The 20,311-nt window shown below is 38.4% G+C and overlaps 1 protein-coding gene across 1 annotated transcript in view; it reads right to left on the bottom strand.

Annotated features, from left to right (window-relative positions):
• Positions 1-15,857: 15,857 nt before the first annotated feature.
• Positions 15,858-20,311, bottom strand: part of TPH2 (tryptophan hydroxylase 2) — a 94,689-nt gene continuing 90,235 nt past the window's right edge. The window contains exons 10-11 of the mRNA XM_045555235.1: positions 16,896-17,029; positions 15,858-16,767 (exon numbers count right to left, since the gene is read on the bottom strand). Of these exons, the coding sequence (XP_045411191.1) occupies positions 16,593-16,767; positions 16,896-17,029 (309 nt within the window). The 3' untranslated portion in view covers positions 15,858-16,592. The remainder of the gene's footprint in view (positions 16,768-16,895; positions 17,030-20,311) is intronic.

The raw sequence follows: 20,311 nt of genomic DNA on the forward strand, positions 1-20,311 counted from the left end.
GTCCATGCAAAATAATTAAAATAATAAGTTCCAAAGACTAAACACCAAGTAGAGAGTCCAAATGGGTTCCACTTTTAATTGCTCATGCTTGTCACTGGTATTGGTAGCTTTTCTGTATGAACTAACAAACATCTCTCAGGAGTTGATCAGTTCAGTAATTACTCTTTTAGAACAAGAGAGAGCAGAGCCCAGAAAAATGCACAAATTCATCCTACCATCTTCTCAGTTTGGCTAAGATCTCATTCTGACAGATATTTTATATGTAGATCTGTCTCCCAGCTAGCCTGAGCACTAGTTAACGGAAATGACCACATTTTGGCACATTTCCATATCACATGAAGGGGCTCAGTTAATAGTGGGTGAATGGATGGGTATCTATGGTTTATTAGACATGACTGACATCACTGTCTGAAGTTGGAGATTTTATCATATTTGACTTTCCATAATTTTCCCCTTTAATCCGATAAACCCAGTACCATAATTATGTGGCTTAAATATAACCCTCTGTAATCAAGAAGCTGGCCTATATGGGCCTAGCATTTGTAAAAGGCATAGGCAAGCTCCAAGCACACACTGAGAAAGAAACAAAGCTATCTGTGGCCACTCTGCCACTGGCCTGTTCTTTCTTCCAAGTGGCACATGCTGTTTGTTTCCCCTTCTTGGAAAGCTCTTTCCTACTCCCATAATGTCCATCTATTTCCTTCACCAGGTTACCTCATCATCATCCTCAGGATTTCAATTTATACTTCACTGCCTCAGGAAAGATTTCGCAGACAGCCTGTGATACTGCCAGCACTGATACCTCTCCTTAATAGCAATCATTATACCTGATAAACTAACATTTTCATTACTTTTACAATTATTTCATTAATGTATGTCCTCTGTTTCAGATTATAAGATTCATATATGAGTATAATATGTGCATTATGTTTACCATTATGTTTTTATCACAGAGCAATGTGTTTTTGTGTATGCGTGTGTATGTTTGTATATATACACATGCATATATACACATGCATACACACACACAAGGCACAAACATACCTACACATACATAAGACTCTCTGTTCTGTAATCTATATATATGAACGTACAGTTGGTGTTCAATAAATATTTTGAATGAATGAATTCAACAGACTTTTCCCATGAATCTTAAAGGAAGACATGAGAGCATGGCTGGGACACATAAGCAGAGAGGTTTTTCAACTTACCACTCATTCTGTTGTGTTATATTCCCCCAGGAGACTCACCCTAACAGTGCTTGTAAGTGCCATATTGCCCCCCTACACCTGCAAGGAGCAAGCAGTATATTTTGCAGCTCATCAAGAGGCAAAAGCAGAGGGAAGTGATAAGAATCCACCCACATCTTTGTGGCTCTCACTCTTTTTTGGTCAGGATATTAATTCAACTGGAAACATAGTGCTCTCACTCCCTCACTGAGCACTATCACTTCCTAATTAGCAGATCCAACATCCCCTCCCTATCTCTGCCTCTGTGTCTCTGTGTTTCTTTCTCTTTGTCTCCTGGACACTACATGTAAAACAAACATAAGAAGATTTTGAGAGGTGGAAAGAAGAAGGCAGACCAGCTAGAAACCTCAGGACCCAAGAAACAACATAGACGTAAATTCCATGGGTTTTCTTTTCTGTCTTATATATCACAGACTGGGCAGTGGAGAGGCCAGCAACCTAGATACAACAGGTGCAGACAAAAAAGGAAGAAGAAGAAGCAAAAGCCATTCTCTCTAACCAGAGGGCCAGGAAAGGTGCAGCCTACCAAGATAATACCACTCTATTGCAGACAAAATATCAGAAAAATCTGTGGCCCCACTGGCAAACTCCAAGTGGAACCTAGACTTCCATCCTTGCCAGGCAGTAATGAAGCACCTCAACCCCCTGCTGGGGTGATATCAGAGAAGAATGAGTAGGGAGCTGGGACTTTCACCATCACTGGGAGGAAGCTGGGGCCCGTCTCCCCCACAGTGTCAGTGGAGACCACATGGGGATGTGGGAAGCAGTGGCAAGATACCTCCACCCCCTCTCAGAAGTCAGAGGAGCCCATACCCATCTCAGGTGTCAACAGTGGGCGAGTGGGGAACCTGGACTTCTACCCCCACCTGGCAGTAACAGCGTGGTGTCAGAGAAGGCCAATAAAAACACAAGATTTAAATAAGATCAGGAGTCTCATAACATAATATCCAAAATGTCCAGGTTTCCATCAGCAATGAAATAGAAAGCATCAGCAGAGGTATAGAAGATATAAAGAAGAACCAGATGAAAATTTGAGAACAGAAAAATACAAAAGCCAAAATAGACAATGGTTGGGCTCAACAGCAGAATAGATGGGACAGAGAAAGAATCAATTAACTTGAAGATAGAACAACAAAATGTAAGCAGTATGAACAACAGGGAGAAAATAGACTAAAAAAAGAAAAGAACATCAGGGACTTAGGGAACTAGAACAAAAGAGATAATGTCCCTGTTATGGGAGTCTTAGAAGGAGAAGAAAAAGAGGGAAGGACTAAAAAAGTACTCAAAGAAGCAATGGCTGAAAACTTCTAAAATTTAACAGAAGTGAATTAACCTCATTGGTAATTAAAAATGTAAATTGAATAATAAAATGACATTTTAGTCTTTGCTTCTCCAGTTGGCAAAAATATTTATGATTAATAATATCAAGTATTGGTGAGAATTTAAACAATGGGAATTCTTACAGTTAGTGATAGTTTAAATTGGTGACACATATTTCATGAAGCTTTTCCTGAATGGAATTTCGGCTATTGCTATCAAAATGATAAAGGTGCACATTCCCTGATGCTGAAATGTCACTTCCAGAAATAAATTTATTCCATGAAATAGCCACGTGTTCAGAAATGATATAAACTATAAAGGATATTTTTGCAATATCATGTGTAATAATTAAAAATTGCAAATAAAAATATCCATTAAAACAAAAATAGTTAATCAATCATGGCCTATTTGTATAATACCATAGATGGGATGTAGTTGTTCTTTAAAAAATGCATGAGGCAGACTTACACATTTTGACATGGAAGAGAACTTTAAGATGAAAAATACTGATAAAGAAACAATATCCATTATGCTAGAGTCCCAAATACACCCACACAAAGAAAGATATGTATTTGGAAACAATGCATAGAAAGTGGATCTAGAGATCAGAGATTGTAAACAATAGACCCAGCTCCAAGCTGTGTTTGCTTGGAACTTTTCATAAATTGAAAAAACAGAAAGTGTTACTATCCAAGAATAGTGTGGAAGGACTGATAGAGATTATGGGGTGACCAAAATCTCCTTAACCGAAGGTTGACAATTGTTGAATTTGATGGGGGTGGGGGACAAAGAGAAATGTTCACACTTTGTTTCCACTCTTTTATATCTTTGGCTCTTGCCCAATAAAAAATGTATTGATGTATTAATTACATGCTAAATGAAATGTTATGGAGATATAACCATGTGGTTTTAAAAAACAACAATGGATAGAATAATAATAGCTCATATTTATTGGGTGTCTACAAATATCATGCATCAGACATTGGACCAAATGCTTTGTGTGTATTTTTCCATTCACAAGAACTCTGAGGCAGGTGGTAGGTGCCATTCTAAGGGCTTTAAATATATCAACTCATTTAATATTCACAGCCACTCTATAAGATCAGTATTATTACTATTATTAGTTCCCATTTCATAGATAAAATAGCATGCTTAAGCCAATTACCCCAGTTAGTAGCAGAATTGGGTACTCAATTGTGTTATCTCACCCCAGTATCTATCTATACCCTTTTGTCCCTACATCACAGAGAAAAGAAAATCCACACATCTGCTAAGCCTAAGCAAACCTGTTTCCTCATCCACACCAGAAGAATATTGCCTGTTTTGCAAGTTTTAAAACTGATTCAGGAAGAAGAAAAAGAAAATTATTCTATAAAACAAAAGGGAGAAATTTTTAAATTTTGTGTTGTGCCTCTAAAATACAGGACAATGCATGTCATGTTCAGACAAATCTATAATTATATCCTCTTTGATTTCTTTTTATATATAGAAATTACACTAAAAATAATAGATATTAAACTAATCCTGACAAAACAGCTAATTAACATTAGTAGGAAGTTATCTTTCCCCTGTATTAAAATAGGAAATTCTAAATGATAGACTAGGATTAGCTAATGAAACACTTTAATTCATTAAAAAAATACTACGCATCTCAAAAAAGAGAGGAGGAAGCTATAAATACCTTCAAAATTTGAGGGTGTCATTCAAAGACAACATTTTTAGCAGAGGAAGAGGCTTCTACTCCAAAGCATTACTGAAGTTAATGAGTCAACTTCTTTCTAAGATTAAAGAAAGCATTTGACACTGAACAGACCTCTTGAGCCTAAACTTCTGCCTTTGTTTTTCTAGATTGTACAGCCCAAACCATCATAGCTACAAGGTCATAGTATGCCAAAGAAAAAAGTTTTGCAAAAGTTTAAGACAGAAAAAATAAGCAGATCATCTGGGAGTGCAGTAGTTAAAAATATATATTTAAAAAAAAGAAGAAGAAGAAAAAGAAGCAGAACCAAATTTTCCCGTAGTAAGTACCACAAACCTCTCACATTTATGACATCTAGCTCATGGGATTAGATCTGTTGTGTCATCCTGTTTTTCAGGTAATATCTTTTTTTTTTTTATTTCAGCTTATTATAGGGGTACAAAAGTTCAGGTTTGGGTAATATCTTGATAGAAACCAGGCCACAACAAAATTTACTTAGCTCTTAAAAGCAAGAAAAATACGACTTCCAGAGTGAGGCAGGAATCCCCATAGTGGAACTTGCCCAGCCTTGCTCATCATTACGCCCAGTGCTCAAGAGCTCCATCAACACCTCTGGGCGGCCGTGGGCTCAGCTCTGCAGAGTCCATAGCTCCTTAACCTTCACTTTAAGTGCTCCTCCTTATGCTTCTGGGACCACACTTTCGTGAGCCTCCTACCTCTCTTGATGTTCCTTCTCTGCTTGCACCGTCTCTCCTCTCTGGCCACCACTTCCCTGTGAGAGTCCCCAGAGGCCAATCTAGCCTGTGTCTGAGATGACGTCAGGTGCAAAGTGTTAAGAAGTAGGGAGAGGAGAAGAATGGCTGTGCCAAAGGTGATTTACCTTTAGTATGAGTTCATTGCACCCACTCTTAAAACTGGACGTTTAGATGAAAAGCCAGCAAATCCAAAAGGAGGTCCTAAAAATGAGACACGAGGGTAAAGGCCAATCCCTTTAGGATCCAAGGACAAGCTCCATTGGGCACGGTAATTTTCAAAATGGGACAATACTTGTAGTCTGGAGTATAGAAATTTATTTGGACTTCTACCCAGCCCATCTTCTTCTAGAACAGTCTCCCCACCCACAGGCAAGGGTCTCTGCAGCCATAAACCACCTGGCCCTTCAACGCGGACCACCATCAGTTAGACCAGGAATGGACAGTTGACCCACACTGGATCAATTAGATTCCCTTTCCCAAAAATTTGGAATTTGAATTCAGAAGCAATGAGTCTGTCTTTGTCTAAAACTGTAACATGTAAACTCGAAAGTTATAAAGTCACCATATTCCACCATGCAGATGGGTAAGTAGAAAAATCCCATCTGCAGAGAAAAAAGAAGAATAAAAGAGAGTCAAGAAAAGTAGAATGAAACAGATGGGCAGAGAAGGCAGAGGTGAAGGCAGAGGAAACTCTGAAATCTTCCCAGTTGCCAGCTCTAGAGGCTTCTAGAGGCCCACCACATCCCTGCTCTTGGATTCTATGAGCCACATACAATAAAGTTCCCCTTTGTTTGCCAAGCAAACCCAAATCATACAAATAATACAACGATAAAACTCAGCAAAATAAATGTAGGAAACAAATGGAAAATAAAGCTAAGACTGGACTGATCTTTAACTGTCAACCCTTACTAAACTGAGGTGGGCTGTCGCACGTCAGTCCTCCCCAGGCCACCCCTAGTTCCCGTGTAAAGGCAAAGCACAAGAGTAATTTCTCTGTGTCTAGGCTGGTGGTTAGAATCAGTGCTCCTTGCAACATTGTTTAATTTACAGCAAAGAGAAAAAGGAGGCAAAAATAAAGCTCGAAGTGAAATTAAATCCAGCTACTGTTCCCCTTCCTGTATTAGAATATTTTTCTGAAAGTGAATTTTCCAGAGAGGAGGACATCACAAAGAAAACAGACGGTTATTTTAAGGCAAGTAGGAGACACTTCACATTGCCTTTCCCTCACTGTTTTTTTTTTTTTTTTAACAGGAAGGACTTAAGCAGTTATGGTTATTCCTCACCTACATTTCAGCCATCCTGTTTATGCTGTGCAAAATATAGATAGATAATTGTACTATTGCACTACAAAACAAGCAGCTGAATGTGGAATGGGACTCAGAAATGGAAACCTTGTCAGTTAGTATTAGTGAATCATCACATGAAACAAACTGTTCACTTTTTGCTCAGGCCATTAGCTGTAAAGATGAAAAGAATTGCTCTCCCGATTCATAATACTCCAATTTCCTATTTTTACTTAGCACTCCCTTTCCTGCTCGGCAAATAAAATACATTTATATTCTGGACTTAATTTGTTCCCTGTGACCAGGAGTTTATTTTTGTCAGAGACAACGTTAAGCAATTGCTTTCTGAAATGGAGCCTTCGAAATGCGGTACCTCTGACATGGAGGGGATTGATTAGGCCTTCCTTTTAGTAGACAGCCTGGTGTCTGGAACAGAATACCCACCAACGACTCTGCCCTCTATTGTAGTTTTTCTGAGCTAGACAGTTGTGGAATGGCTCAGAGTCCTCTTGCCCACAATTCAATGAGATAGATGATAGATAGATAGATAAATAGATAATAATCATGATAAGTCTGTAAATAAGGTATTTGCATTCCTAGTTTACAGAAAAAAACTGAGTATCAATTAATCTACCGTGATCACCCAGCTAGCCAGTAATAGATAGATATTAGATAATAGATAGATAATAATCATGAAAAGTCTGTAAATAAGGTATTTGCATTCCTAGTTTACAGAAAACTAAACTGAAAGAAAGTATCAATAAGTCTATAGTGATCACCCAGCTAACTAGTAAGCAGAGAAACCAGAACTTGTACTTCTATTTACCTGATTTCAAAACCCATGTTCTTTCTACTATCCTCTGGAAGAGAATTTTTATTTAAAGGTGCCCAATTCTAATGAAAATCAGATCATCCTAAGAGTTACAGTGAAAAACTAGGACAGCGAAAGTCTTATCCAGTTACCTGAGCTGCCTCTCAGCTTAAGTTGAATTTGCTTTGCTATTTTTTTCCCATGGAACAAACCAGTGACCTACAGAATGAATTTCAAGTTGTCACCTAGAACCTAATTAAACGCATCTGTTGAGCAATGTTGCCAGCCACGTCTTACTGGAATGAAGTCACACCACTCCCAACATCAGAGGAGGACAAACAGGTCAGGTATCCCATATTTCTATGGCACATGCTAAGCCAAAAGGATGCAAATAGTACAGGCATATCTCATTTTATTGCACTTCACTTTATCATGCTTCACAGATACTGAGTTTTTTATAAATTTAACATTTGAGGCAACCCTGCATCAAGCAAGTCTATCAGTGTCATTTTTCCAACAGCATGCCCTCATTTTGTGTCTCTGTGTCACATTTTGATAATTCTTAAAATCTTTCAAAACTGTTTCATTATTATTATGTCTGTAATCATGATTTGCGACCAGTGATCTTTGATGTTACTATTGTTATTGTTTGAGGGCTCCATGAAATATACCTATATCATACAAACTAAATCAATAAATGTATATGTTCTGACTGCGACCAGCCATTCCCCATCTCCCTCCCTCTCCTGGGACCTCCCTGTTCCTTGAGATGCAACAATGTTGAAATTAAGCCAATTAATAACCCTACAGTGGCCTCTAAGTGTTTTAGTGAAAGGAAGATTTGCATGTCTCTCACTGTAAATCAAAAACTAGAAATGATTAAGCTTAGTGGGGAAAGTATGTTGAAAGCTGAAATAGGCCAAAAGCTAGATTTCTTGTGCCAAAAGTCAAGTTGTAAATGCAAAGGAAAAGTTCTTGAAGGAAATGAAAAGTGCTATTCCAGCAAACACACAAATGATACGAAAGCAAAACAGCCTTATTGCTGGTATTGACAAAGTTTGAGTGGTCTGGATAGAGGATCAAACCAGCCGCAACATTCCCTTAAGCCAAAGCTTAATCTAAAGCAAGGCCCTATCTCTCTTCAATTCTTTCAAGGCTGAGAAAGATAAGGAAACTTCAGAAAAAAATTTTGAAGCTATTTTGGATCAGAGGTTGGATCGTGAGGTTCAAGGAAAGAAGCTGTCTCCGTAACATTAATGCACAAGGTGAAACAGCAAGTGCTGAGCCGCGGCAAGTTACCCAGAAGATCTAGCTAAGATCATTGATTAAGGTGCCTACACTAAACAACAAATTCTTCGTGTAGTCGCAACAGCCCTCTATTGGGAGAAGACAACATCTAGGACTTTTATAGCTAGAGACAATACTTGGCTTCAAAGCTCCAAAGACAAGCTGACTCTCTTGTTAAGGGCAAATGCGGCTGATGGCTTTAAGTTGAAGCCAATGCTCATTGGACCATTCTTAAAGTTCTGGTGCCCTTAAGAATTGTGCTAAATCTACTCTGCCTGTTCTCTATAATTGGAACAACAAAACATGGATGACAGCACTTCTGTCTATAACATGATTTAATGAATATTATAAGCCTATTGTTTAGACCTACTGCACAGAAAAAGAAAAGATTCCTTTCAAAATATTACTGTTCATTGGCAATGTACCTAGTCACCCAAGAACTCTGATGAGATGTACAAAGGTATTAATGTTGTTTTTATGCCTGCTAACATAACATCCATTCTGCAGCTAGGGGGTAATTTTGACATGCAAGTCTTATTATTTGAGAAATACGTTTGGTAAGATTACAGTTGCCATAGATAGTCATTACTGTGATGGATTTGGGCAGATCAAATTGAAAATCTTCTGGAAAGGATTCTAGATGTCATTAAGATCATTCATGATACATGGGAGGAAGTAAAATATCAACACTCATAGGAGTTTGGAAGAAGCTGATTCCAACCCTCATGGATGTCTCTGAGGGGTTCAAGACTTCAGTGGACAAGGTAACTGCCAATGTGATAGAAATAGGAAGAGAACTAGAATTAGCAATGAAGCCTGAGGATATGACTGAATTGCTACAATCTCATGATAAAACTTGACCAGATCAGGAGTTGCTTTTTATGGATGAGCAAAGCAAGTGGTTTCTTGAGATGGAATCTACTCTTGGTGAAGATACTATGAACATTATTGAAATGACAACAAAGGATTTACACTATTCCATAAACTTGGTTGATGTGGCAATGGCAGGGTTTGAGAGGATTGACTCCAATTTTGAAAGAAGTTCTACTGTAGGTAAAATGCTATCAAACAGCATTACATGCTACAGAGAAATATTTCATGAAAGGAAGAGTCAATCAATGCAGCAAACTCTATGGTTGTCTTATTTTAAGAAATTGCCACTGGCACCCGAACCTTCAACAACCACCACTGTAAACAGTCAGTAGCCGTCAACATCAAGGCAAGACCAACCCTCCACCAGCAAAACGATTATGATTCACTGAAGGTTCAAATGATCATTAGCATTTTTAAAAATAAAGTATTTTTAATTAAGATATGTGCATTTTTTATACATAATGCTATTGCCACTTAATATGCTACAGTGTAGTGTAAATATAACTTTTATTTAATATATGCACTGGAAAACCAAAACAGTTGGGTAAATTGTTTTACTGTGAAATTTGCTTTATTGCAATGATCTGGAACTGAACCCACAATATCTCTGAGGTATGTCTGTACTTCTCCAGGAAGCTGTGATTCCCAGAACAAAGAGGAAAAGTGTGAAGAAAGTAAATCTAAAATCTCCCACCTCTTCTCTTGTGCTTTTATCATGAGTGTTAGCACTTTTCTAGTGCCAATGAGAGCAGTAGGAAAATGAGAGCAGATGGACAATTTATTAGTTCACAGACCTAGAAAGTCCAAAGATACACCTAGCTATAGGGACAGCTAAATCCGTGAGCTTGACAATGTCATTAAGACATCATCTCCTTTACTCTTCACCATGCATTCTCTATATGACGGCCCACAGAAGTGCCAGACTCACTTTTTACCACCTTATACTCAGAGAAGAAAGTAGCACACCTCTTTCTCAATGGTTTCAAAAAAGTCCAGGGTTTGACTTTAATTGGCCCAACTCAAGTCATGGCCCACTTCTGAACCAATCACTGTGACCAGAAGAATATTGTAGTTCATTGACCATTGACCAAACCTTGGTTATAAGCCCACCCCTAGAATGGACAGGTGGAATCAGCCCCACCTCAGGTATGGACTAAGTTGGGGGTGGGATTCACAAAAGGAAAAATGGGGGTGCAGTTACTGGACAAAGAAGGTATGGATGTTAGGCAAACAGCAGCTGGTCAGTATGAACAGAGTGACAGCCATCCTAAAAGACATATTTCCAACATGGAAAAATAGCCTACATCCAGGCTAGGAGTTTGTAGGAGTAATGGGGATTTTTCCCTCTGTTCTCAGGCAGAAGCTCAAGAGGCAGACTCAGTCTGGCAATTAGCTGTCAGCTCGTCATCAATTCAAATGTCCTGGAGTGGGCCGTGCTGATGATCTGTACTTGCAGTAATCATTTGGCTGGGTGAATCAAATTATACTTTCCAATGCCACTTCAAATCAGGATTGCTATGTCTGCACTCATTTTCAGCAGTATTACCGTGCAAGTTATTTTCTTTGATATTGACTATACATGGGCAAGGGAGGAATTTAGGTTTCTTTTAAGTTCTGCTCAACAGGAAAGACCAAAAAGTTTTAGGGATTTGTGAGGAGACTAATTAGGATCCATTCCAATTTAATGGCTAGGCTTTCACACTGAAATAGATAGGGAAACATGTTCTGCCCTTGCAAGGTAGAGATTTTTCTTCCAAGCAGCTATCTGATTTGGAAACCTCATTCTTTCATAATGCCATGTGCACTGATCAATCAGATGTAATGATCAAAGGGAAGTTTGCCACAATCAATCCCGATAAACAAATAACTGCTATAGTAGCAAACCTAATGTGTTCTTCACTTCAAATTCACTTGCCAATAATTGGCCTCATTAACGTCTGTGAAGTTAGCTGTTCACTAAAATTGGGCAAGCTGTACATTAGATGTGTTCAGTGGTTTGCAAACCTTTGGGAATAATAGACCTACTGAATCAGCATCTTGCTAGTTCCATGGAAATGAACAAGCTAAAAAACAAGGAGACTGCAAGGGATCTAGAAAAAGTGGAGGGAACAGAAACTTGCTACCACCTTCGAATAATTAATATTATCTTTCTCAACCTATAAAATGAGGGCCAGCTTTGCATCTTTTTTTAAAGATTTGGTTTTGACAGAAAATGAACTTGATTTCTTTGTGCCATCTAGCTTTCAAATTACCCTGCCCACATCTGTCAGATGTTTTTGTTGTTCAATTATAAAAACTGTACCCAGACTGGATTATGAGAATGCTGTTTACAGGCACCATAACCACAGATGCCCTTGGGTTGAACATCAGGCTCACTGCAATCTTCCCCAAGAAGGAAATATACTTCCAGCTGCTGCACCAGACCCATCCTTCTTGGAGAGAGGACGAAATCACAGAAAGTGAACCCTTTCTGAAATATCTGAAATACGCATTTGGGGAGATGGGAGACAACAAAAAGAGTGGAAATAGACTTAACTAATTCACTTACATTTATATGGCCTATTCCTATAGAAATGGCCAGAGTGGACAGTGAACACAACTATTCAGTTTGCCTGGAGCTTGGGGAGCTTTTATTGTCCTGAATTACCCTATGTGTCAGCACTACCAACGTTCACCAATAATACCTCATTTTCTACTTCATTTATGCTTCTGCCATCAGTATCTGTGAGTCACAAGAAAAAAAAAATGGCATTTGCTTTCCAGTCTAGCTTTCCTTCTGTAAGAGCTGGTCAGAGAAAGTTTAATGTAATGTTATTTTGTCAAAGGAAGCTTTAAGTATCTGTGAAAGACACAGGTGATCATCGGATGACTGCTTTGTCAGTCAAATGAGAATCAACCCAGGTACCAGTTATTCCAGTTTCCCCCAGTTTTTTATCTGATGGTTCTCACCCACCCACTTAACTTTGTAATTTATTTAATTACAACTAGTTTTAATAATATCCACCATGATCCAGCAAGATACTGACTTTGTAGATCCTCAATATTGCAATGGCCTCCTAACTGGCTTTGTGGCTTCTAACTCTTGTCCCCATCCCACCATTCGACTCCATTACACTCCATATCCACAGAGCGGCCTGAGCCAGCTCTGAACAATGTAAATTAGCTCATGTCACTTTCTTCCTTACCACTTTCCAGTGGCTTTCCACTGCTTGGAGAACACCTGGCCCCTTAGGAAGCCCTGTGTTCTCTCTCATCCTGGCCTCCCATGCTGCCCTTATGTTATTCCATTCTAGACCACTGCCGATCTATCCCTTCCTCAAACACATCAACCTCATTCCTGCCTTAGACCCTTTGGTCTTTCTGGTCCCTCTTCCAGGAACATTTTCCATGGCCCTCTTCGTGCCTGGCTTCTTCTCATCCCATGGTTCTTGGTCAAATACCTGCTGGTCGGAAAGGCCTTCCCAGCCCCTTGACTTCAACTCCCCACTGCTCTTTATCAAATCACCCTGGTTATTTTCTTCATAAAACTTGCCACAACTTCAAATTATCTGGTTTTTTGCCTGTATCTCCCTACTATAATGTAAGTTCAAAGTGGGTGTAAACCTCCTCTGTTTTATTCAGACTACACCCTCAGTGTCTGCAATAGTGCCTGAAACAGTGCCTGACATGTTCTAGGAAATGGAATGTTTTGAAACCCCAAGTCACATTAGAAAGAACCACCATTTTATGTGCCAGAACTGCTTTATTTCGAATATATGTAAAGCTAATAATGGAAGAAGCAGTATTCCACTGTTAATTCCCTTGATTCTCCCCAGAATATGGTAATTTCCATAAGAATCATTTCCCAAAATAAGAGAATGTCTTTGGAAATTGAAGAAGGAAAAAAAAAAGATCTCAGACACACTGGAAAACTCTGGGCTGCTTTCTTATTCATTATAAGTAAGACAAGGTTCATGAGAGTAAGCATCAGGGCTTGATTCTTTAGAAGTTGAAAATTAGATCAAATGAATTGGAGGACAACTACATCTTGTGTTAATGTTTTCCTCCTCGAATGAAGAAAATGAGATGATGTGAGCCATGACTCCATTTGAAAATGAAACTTTGTATTTCTATTTGATTCCACGTTAAAGCACACTGTTTTTCATTTTAGACTTTTCATGTTGGTAAATGTTGCAATGCTTTACAATCATTAGGCAAAGGCCCATTTACTATAAGCAAGCAATACACGCACAGATATATCATGCCCATAAAGCATCATTTTTAAATTACACAGTAAATAAATGAGACTAAACCAGAAACCCAAGTCTCACAACCCTTACCATAAATGTGAAAACAAACAAACAAACTTGGGTCAAAGTTCCCCACTCCTAAAAGGGGTAATTTATAAACAGTCTATTACATTCTTATTATGCCAAATAAACTGATCATTCAAGAGTACATTGTATGCCTGACCCTAACTCATAACAGACAAAAATGCTTCAAGAATACAGCTAGACTAATCAAGATTTTGGCAACCTTTTGCAAAGTGTGATACACAAGAAACCTGGTCTTGCCAGGAACTTCGTGCTGATTTCTGATTAGCTGATTAGAGAAGTCGGCAGCAAAGCCAAAATAAAGTAACAACTCACATTGAGATGACAGTGAGAAAGTATCTTTAAATTTATAATTGCCCTTGGATCTATTTAATTTAGCTTTAAGTCATGAGGCATAATTGAGACAAATGGATACACTGAGTAGGTATCAAATATGACAAGAAGCTGGCTGTGATTATTTTGTTGACTATTTCTATGCAGGGAATTTTTCTGCCAACACTTTTTCCTATGATAGCTATTAAATTTTATAGGATTTTTTCCCATCATTAGCTGTAATGGCATTTGCATGTTAAATGCTCACAACAAATGAAAAGCATGATTCCATTGTTTTACAGGGTGAAAACCATGGTTACTGCTATTCTGAATGGAGAACAAATCTAAAAAGAATCAAGTAATTCCTCCTCCTTGTATGATACCTATATAAGCTCTGTAAGAAAGCTTATTTATTTTGCAACGCTATCTCTTCTATAATATTTTTGAGACAAAATAGATTCTGCACATATAAGAAAACTGGATTCCACTACAAGCCAAGCAGAAGACATCTCAAGTGTTATTTTTGTTGAGGGAATTTGTTTACAATTAAATATAATTCTCCCTCAAGTACATTTCATTAAGAAACTCCCACTTTCTCATGGACTAGAAGGGAAAAGCTTAATAGCTACTTATGGGTTTTTCTTAAAGAAAAGAAAATATGACAGAACTCTAGGACGTGTGTCTAAATAGTCTAAATAATACCAAATTATGAAAACAAGATGAAAGGCATATACTAAGACTTTCTTAGCCAATTTTTTTCTCTGAGAAAATTCAGCAAGTTCTGAAAATTTGGGGATTTGTTGCTCTAGATTGTTACTCTGGATTATTACTTATAAGTAAATAGTTATTCACAGTCATCTAGACCTAGCAAAGCAAGATATAAGAAACTATATAGATCTATAAAACTATTAAAATATACAACTTCTTGATCATCCTAGATCTTTTAAATTTGGTTTAGCTTGCTCATTTCTCTACCATCAACAATTTTTCAAGGCACTATGCCCTTCACCTAGAATAGTATTTAAATTTTGTGACTCTCACATTCTATCCACCAAATTCTTTCTCAAAATTTAGTTGTTTTGAGAATGGTTTAGAAAGGAAAGATCCTCAATAGTTAAGATAACCAATATTCAAACCTCTGAATTTTCATTTTAATTTAACTTCTCCCTGATGCCTATTTTAACTCTTCCTCATCTTCTTCCTGAATATATTTAGTTCAAAGATTTCTAACCCATAATGTGCCCCACATAAGAGTATGAACTAGTTGGAAATTATATATAATTTCTTATTAAAAGAACATCTTTAAAATTTGGTCAAGTAAATATTTTTAAATTGTAAAAGTTATTTTGTCATCTTTTCCTTCTCTGCTTTTTTTTGTGCCCCCTTCCCCATCCAGTTTTCTGCACTACCAAAAGCAGAATCGGAGGAACAGTAGTTGTGTTTGGTGAGGGAATCAAAAGATGAAATCCACGCACTCATTCAGCAGGTTTTTTATTTGTTCACTTAATCACCTGATTTTATCTTTTATGTCAAGGACCACCAAAAATTTGCGGTGTATCACTACTGTTTGCCCAAAGTTGCCCAGACTTTGGGAAAGTGTACAACCTGCCTTAGATCTGGTCTGGTTTGGGGCCATGAGGGGAAACATTATATATACTGTTGGCAACCCTAGATCACAAACCAAGTCCTATTTAGTGATAAACATTAGTTTTGATAGGCATTAGTTTCCCTTCTCTGATGACGCATAAACACGTGCATCTACCAAGTTGAACTGCTCAGCCATACAAAACGAAAATGCAAGACTGTGAATGTGGGTGCACAATTAACTGTGCTGCTTTGGGAAAATCACTTAACTTCTCTGTGACTCAATTTTCACATCTTTGAAATCAAAGGTGATCTTTATAGCTCTGTGATTTTATTCTCCTCTGAACCAGAGAAATGGGTTAAACATCTGAACATGATAATTCACGTTATTCCAGCATAAAATTCATAGTCACAGGATTTATTGCCCACTGTTTAGTTTTCCTAATGTCCTTTCTAGAAGTATTACCTTCCAAAATACTTCAGGAAGCTTCTCACAACTCAGTTTCTACCAGGTCAATGCAACCTATATACTCTGTTTGTAAAACGTTCTCTTTTCTTGCATTGCATAAATACTCAGCCAAAAAATCATTCCAGCTACTTTATTACCTCAACAATTTTTGAAACAGATATTGAATCTTTTGTTACTGTGATGGGAAGTTTCCTACAATTCTAGGTTTGTCTCAAATTATGCTGTGAACACACTGATACTATTGAAAATAGAAACAGCTTCACTGCTGTTTTCATTTTATCTAATGAACACAGAGGAAAAGGCTCAAGTCTGAGAAAGAAAAGGGCATAAGCTAGGATCCTAAGAGGGTTATTTGTTACAAATTTTAAATAGATGCAGTTTGGTTAAAGACACTAAGCAGTAATGTCAAATCTATTTAAGACATTTAAACATATGACACCCTTTCATACATGTAGTTATTTGGATTTCTTTCAGTGTTTTACATACTAACACAGTAAGTTACAAGTAGGTATAGATATGTGGAATTGCATGCTAACTAGCCAAGTCATGACACAGAAAGTTATTAGTGTTAAATGACATTGACTGAATTGTTGCTAAGCCCCAAAAAGATCATGCTGACAACACCAGTTCCTGGCATCAAATCCCCAGATATTGGTTCATTTTGTTCAAGGCATCACACACTGTGTTCAAATCGCTGCGAAGGTCCTGCACCACATTTTCAATACTTCTGGTGTCTTTCAGAATTTCAATACTCTGTGTGTAGGGATTGAAGTATACTGAGAAGGGACGAGTAATTGATTTTGCAAAGTCCCTGCAGAATAAACAGAAATAGAAAAATATATGATCAACCCCCACTGGTACAAGAGATAAATAGAAAGAAGGAACGAGGCCAGAAAAATTAAAAGTTATTTTCTCTGGATGGGAGAAAAACAAATTTACCTCATCTTTTCTTTGGCTTCTTCAAAACTTTCTGAAACAAAGTAGGCTTCCTGGAAGGTGGTGATAAGGCATTCCTGTAAGCAAGTTGTCTTTGGGTCAAAGGCTTTCACACATGCCTTGTCAGAAAGGGCATGCTGCAAAATACACCACAAAACCCGTTAAACTCCATAATGAGACTTCCAAAGTGCCATGACATCACATTTTTACAACACATTTGATAGCTCGGTAATGCTACAGGGCTGCTCAGTTACTAGTCTCCAGTGAAATACAGAACTCTCCTGTATGCAGAGTAAATTGGGTATTAGGAGTTTGTTTGTTTGTTTGTTTAATTGTGTTAGGTTCTGAGGGGGAAATGGGGATATGATATTATTTTATTTATTATCAGCTAAATTTATACTGAAGGACAGTTCAGACCTATACTCCAACAGAAGTGGAATCTTAAATCTGTGCTATGAATAGAAACAGGGGCAGCATAAATATGCTCCTAAATTTATTGCTATAAGCAACACACTAAAATTTCACTTAAATGGCAGAAGTAATAATTACCTGCTTAGAGAGGTAATTGGGGCTCTGACTAAACTATCTGTGTGGACTCATTGTGAGACGTTTTGAGGCCAGGTACTGTGTACCAACAGAGTCTGGAGTGGGGCTGGATATTTGAGAATACTTGCAAAGCACTAATTTACCTTCCACCAAGTACAGCAGAGCAATATGCAGCAGATAAACATTGCCAGTTGGGGGAGAAAAACAGCTAATATTAATAGGTATAGTTATGCCCAGAGCAGACATTAGGCAAACAGGAAAGCTGGGGTAATTACTCTTTGAGCCATCATTAGCTCAGAGCAGCTCACCACGTGACGGGCACTAAGAACAGCAGGGAACAATGAATGACTGTATTCTCAAGACAAATTCAGTAATGTTAAAAGTTAGTGGTCATTTCCTGCCACATGCCACCTGCCTATTTATAGACCCTAGATTGATGGTTCTAGAATGTAACATATATAAGAATCACTAAGGAGCTTGGGAAAATGCAGATATCCAGGCCTCAATTTTATTTGGTTGGTCTGGATGGAACCAAGAGATCTGCATTTTAAAGGCATCCAAAGTGACTCTGAGATAGGTGGTTGTGGAGTATATTTTGGGAATATTCCTCTTGATTTTGTCTTTTCCTTAATTTAAGGGGTAAATAAGTTGAGAGAGAGAGGCAGAGAGAGGAAAAGGGTAGCAGAAACTGCCTTGCACAGAAAGTTAGAAAGCTGGGGTTAGAAAGCCGGGTGTTGCTGCTGTCTAACTAGTTAACTTTGGCAAATCATTTAACCTCCAATTGCCTCCAATTCCACCACTGTATAATAAATGAGAGGTTTGGGCTGAATCATTCTGAAGATACTCTATTCCACCCTCTGGATTCCACACATAGTACTTTTCTACCCTCTCAATCTTTAACTGCTAAGGTTTCCTGGAGAAATTCTGAAAACCTTTTCCTGTTCAATATTCTTGGTGCATTCCTCCAACAATTTCAAAATACATAGAATGATTTAAAGCCCTCCATAAGAAGTCTGTGGTTTCCTAAGCTTGAAAACGCAATTGAGAACCAAAAGACTGACATGTAAGAGAAAGGGCACCCTGCGTGTGATTGGCTTTCCTGCAAAGTTCCGTTGTCCAGATCAATGCATATATGAATCACAGAATGCAGAGGGCTGTTCACGGTGAACTCATTTTTTTGGCCCACAGAACAACCTCATTATAAGCAGAAGGTCACTACACCTGCAAATGCATTTGTGCTAGATTCAATGCAGTGCAGTGAACATCAGGGGATTCTGGTTCCACATGACCAATAATTCTGTCCACATTTTAAAAACAAATTCACAGTTTCAGGAAACAAAATGCCCTTTATGAGCACTGTTGCTCCTCTGTAAAGAATTAGCTTGCTATTGGCTTGCCATGGTTTTTAGAATTAGAAGTTGCTTTCTTTGCAGCCATATGCTCTGGTTACATTTAACTGTAGTATGTTGCTCTACTTGTCTATTCATCCATCAGTATATGTGGAAGGAAAGACAGTGGCTTACTCAGGGCCCTTGACCTCTCTTCTCTCTCATCCCCACATTCAGAGGCAGGACAGTGTGGTAGCAGAACAGGCTATAAGAACATTTAAGCCATGGCTTCCCTGGGACATCTCTGCTAAAAAGATCTCTGCTAATGCTAAAATTAGCAACCTTAGCAGTCACCATGTGTGAAGGATGCCTCCAGAATGGGTATATGCAATAACAGAGACTGAAATCAGTGTGGTTTTGGAAAAATTCATCAAGTGACTATTCCACTGGATAGTCAGGTACTCATTTAGTCATTTTAACAGGTAAAGGGGATTAAAGTAGATCAAGAAAAGGCCCAGAGTGCAGGGTGTTCTGATGTAGACTTCAAGAAAAATCAGTGGGTTCACAGCACATAATTTGAGGCAAAGATCATTAGGCAGTAAGGCTCACATTTGCCTAATGTAATATTTAAAGGAAAAACTGGAAGTTAATGTGTTTTAAGCTCTCAAAAATGCAGTCTGTCCTCAGGAGCCTGCTGCATATGTGATATGCTGGTTACCTGCTGGGGACCTCTCCACCAATGAAGTATGAAACCAGTGTTGCTCCTTGGCTGTTAATGAACATGAGGATAATAATGGTACCCATGGATTAGCCAGTAGAATGACAAGAGTCTGGAATTGGGGGAGGAGCCAGTGAATGACACCAACAAATGAGGTGGTGATCACACCTATAAATGGTCTCATTTACCTTACAATGAGCTGTCCTTTGTGATGACTACCAAGAGCATCCATGCAGCCCAAGAGGTTTTCTATCTCTGAATACTAACTATATAGTGTGGCCCAAGGAGCATAAAATAGCATCCATGTCTCCCTTGATTCCAAAGTCCTCTGCCCAATGGAGAAGCCCTGTTGGGTTTGCTTCCCAATTCCTATCCATGTCTCTCTCTCTACAGAGCTGTCTCAGTTTTGGGGAGCAGCTATTGTGCTCTGTCCTCTATGTCCAAAGTGGATTCTCTGTAAACATTGAGCCAAACTCTTTGATGTCCCCAGGAGAATCTGTGGTGATTCCTTCCTGAAGTGTTAACAGTCTGATATCCTGAAGTCTGCAAGAATTAATCCAACTTCCTGCAAAGAGAAGCTTTATAAGGCCGGCAGAACCTGGCTGACAGTCTTTTACTCTCAAGCCACTTTAAAAGTTCAGGAATGCTTGACAGCCACCTTCTCACCTCTGAACACTCTCTAAAAGGACTATTTTGGGTTTACCCATAGTGCTAAAGACAAGGGCACAGGACTGGGAACCAGGAGACCTGAGTTCTAAATGTAGCTGTCCCAGAGGCTAGACGTATAATATCAAATGAGTGAAACTACCCCACATTGGGTTGCAGTT

The sequence above is a fragment of the Lemur catta genome, chromosome 6 (assembly GCF_020740605.2).
Source record: "Lemur catta isolate mLemCat1 chromosome 6, mLemCat1.pri, whole genome shotgun sequence".
Classification (NCBI taxonomy): domain Eukaryota; kingdom Metazoa; phylum Chordata; class Mammalia; order Primates; family Lemuridae; genus Lemur; species Lemur catta.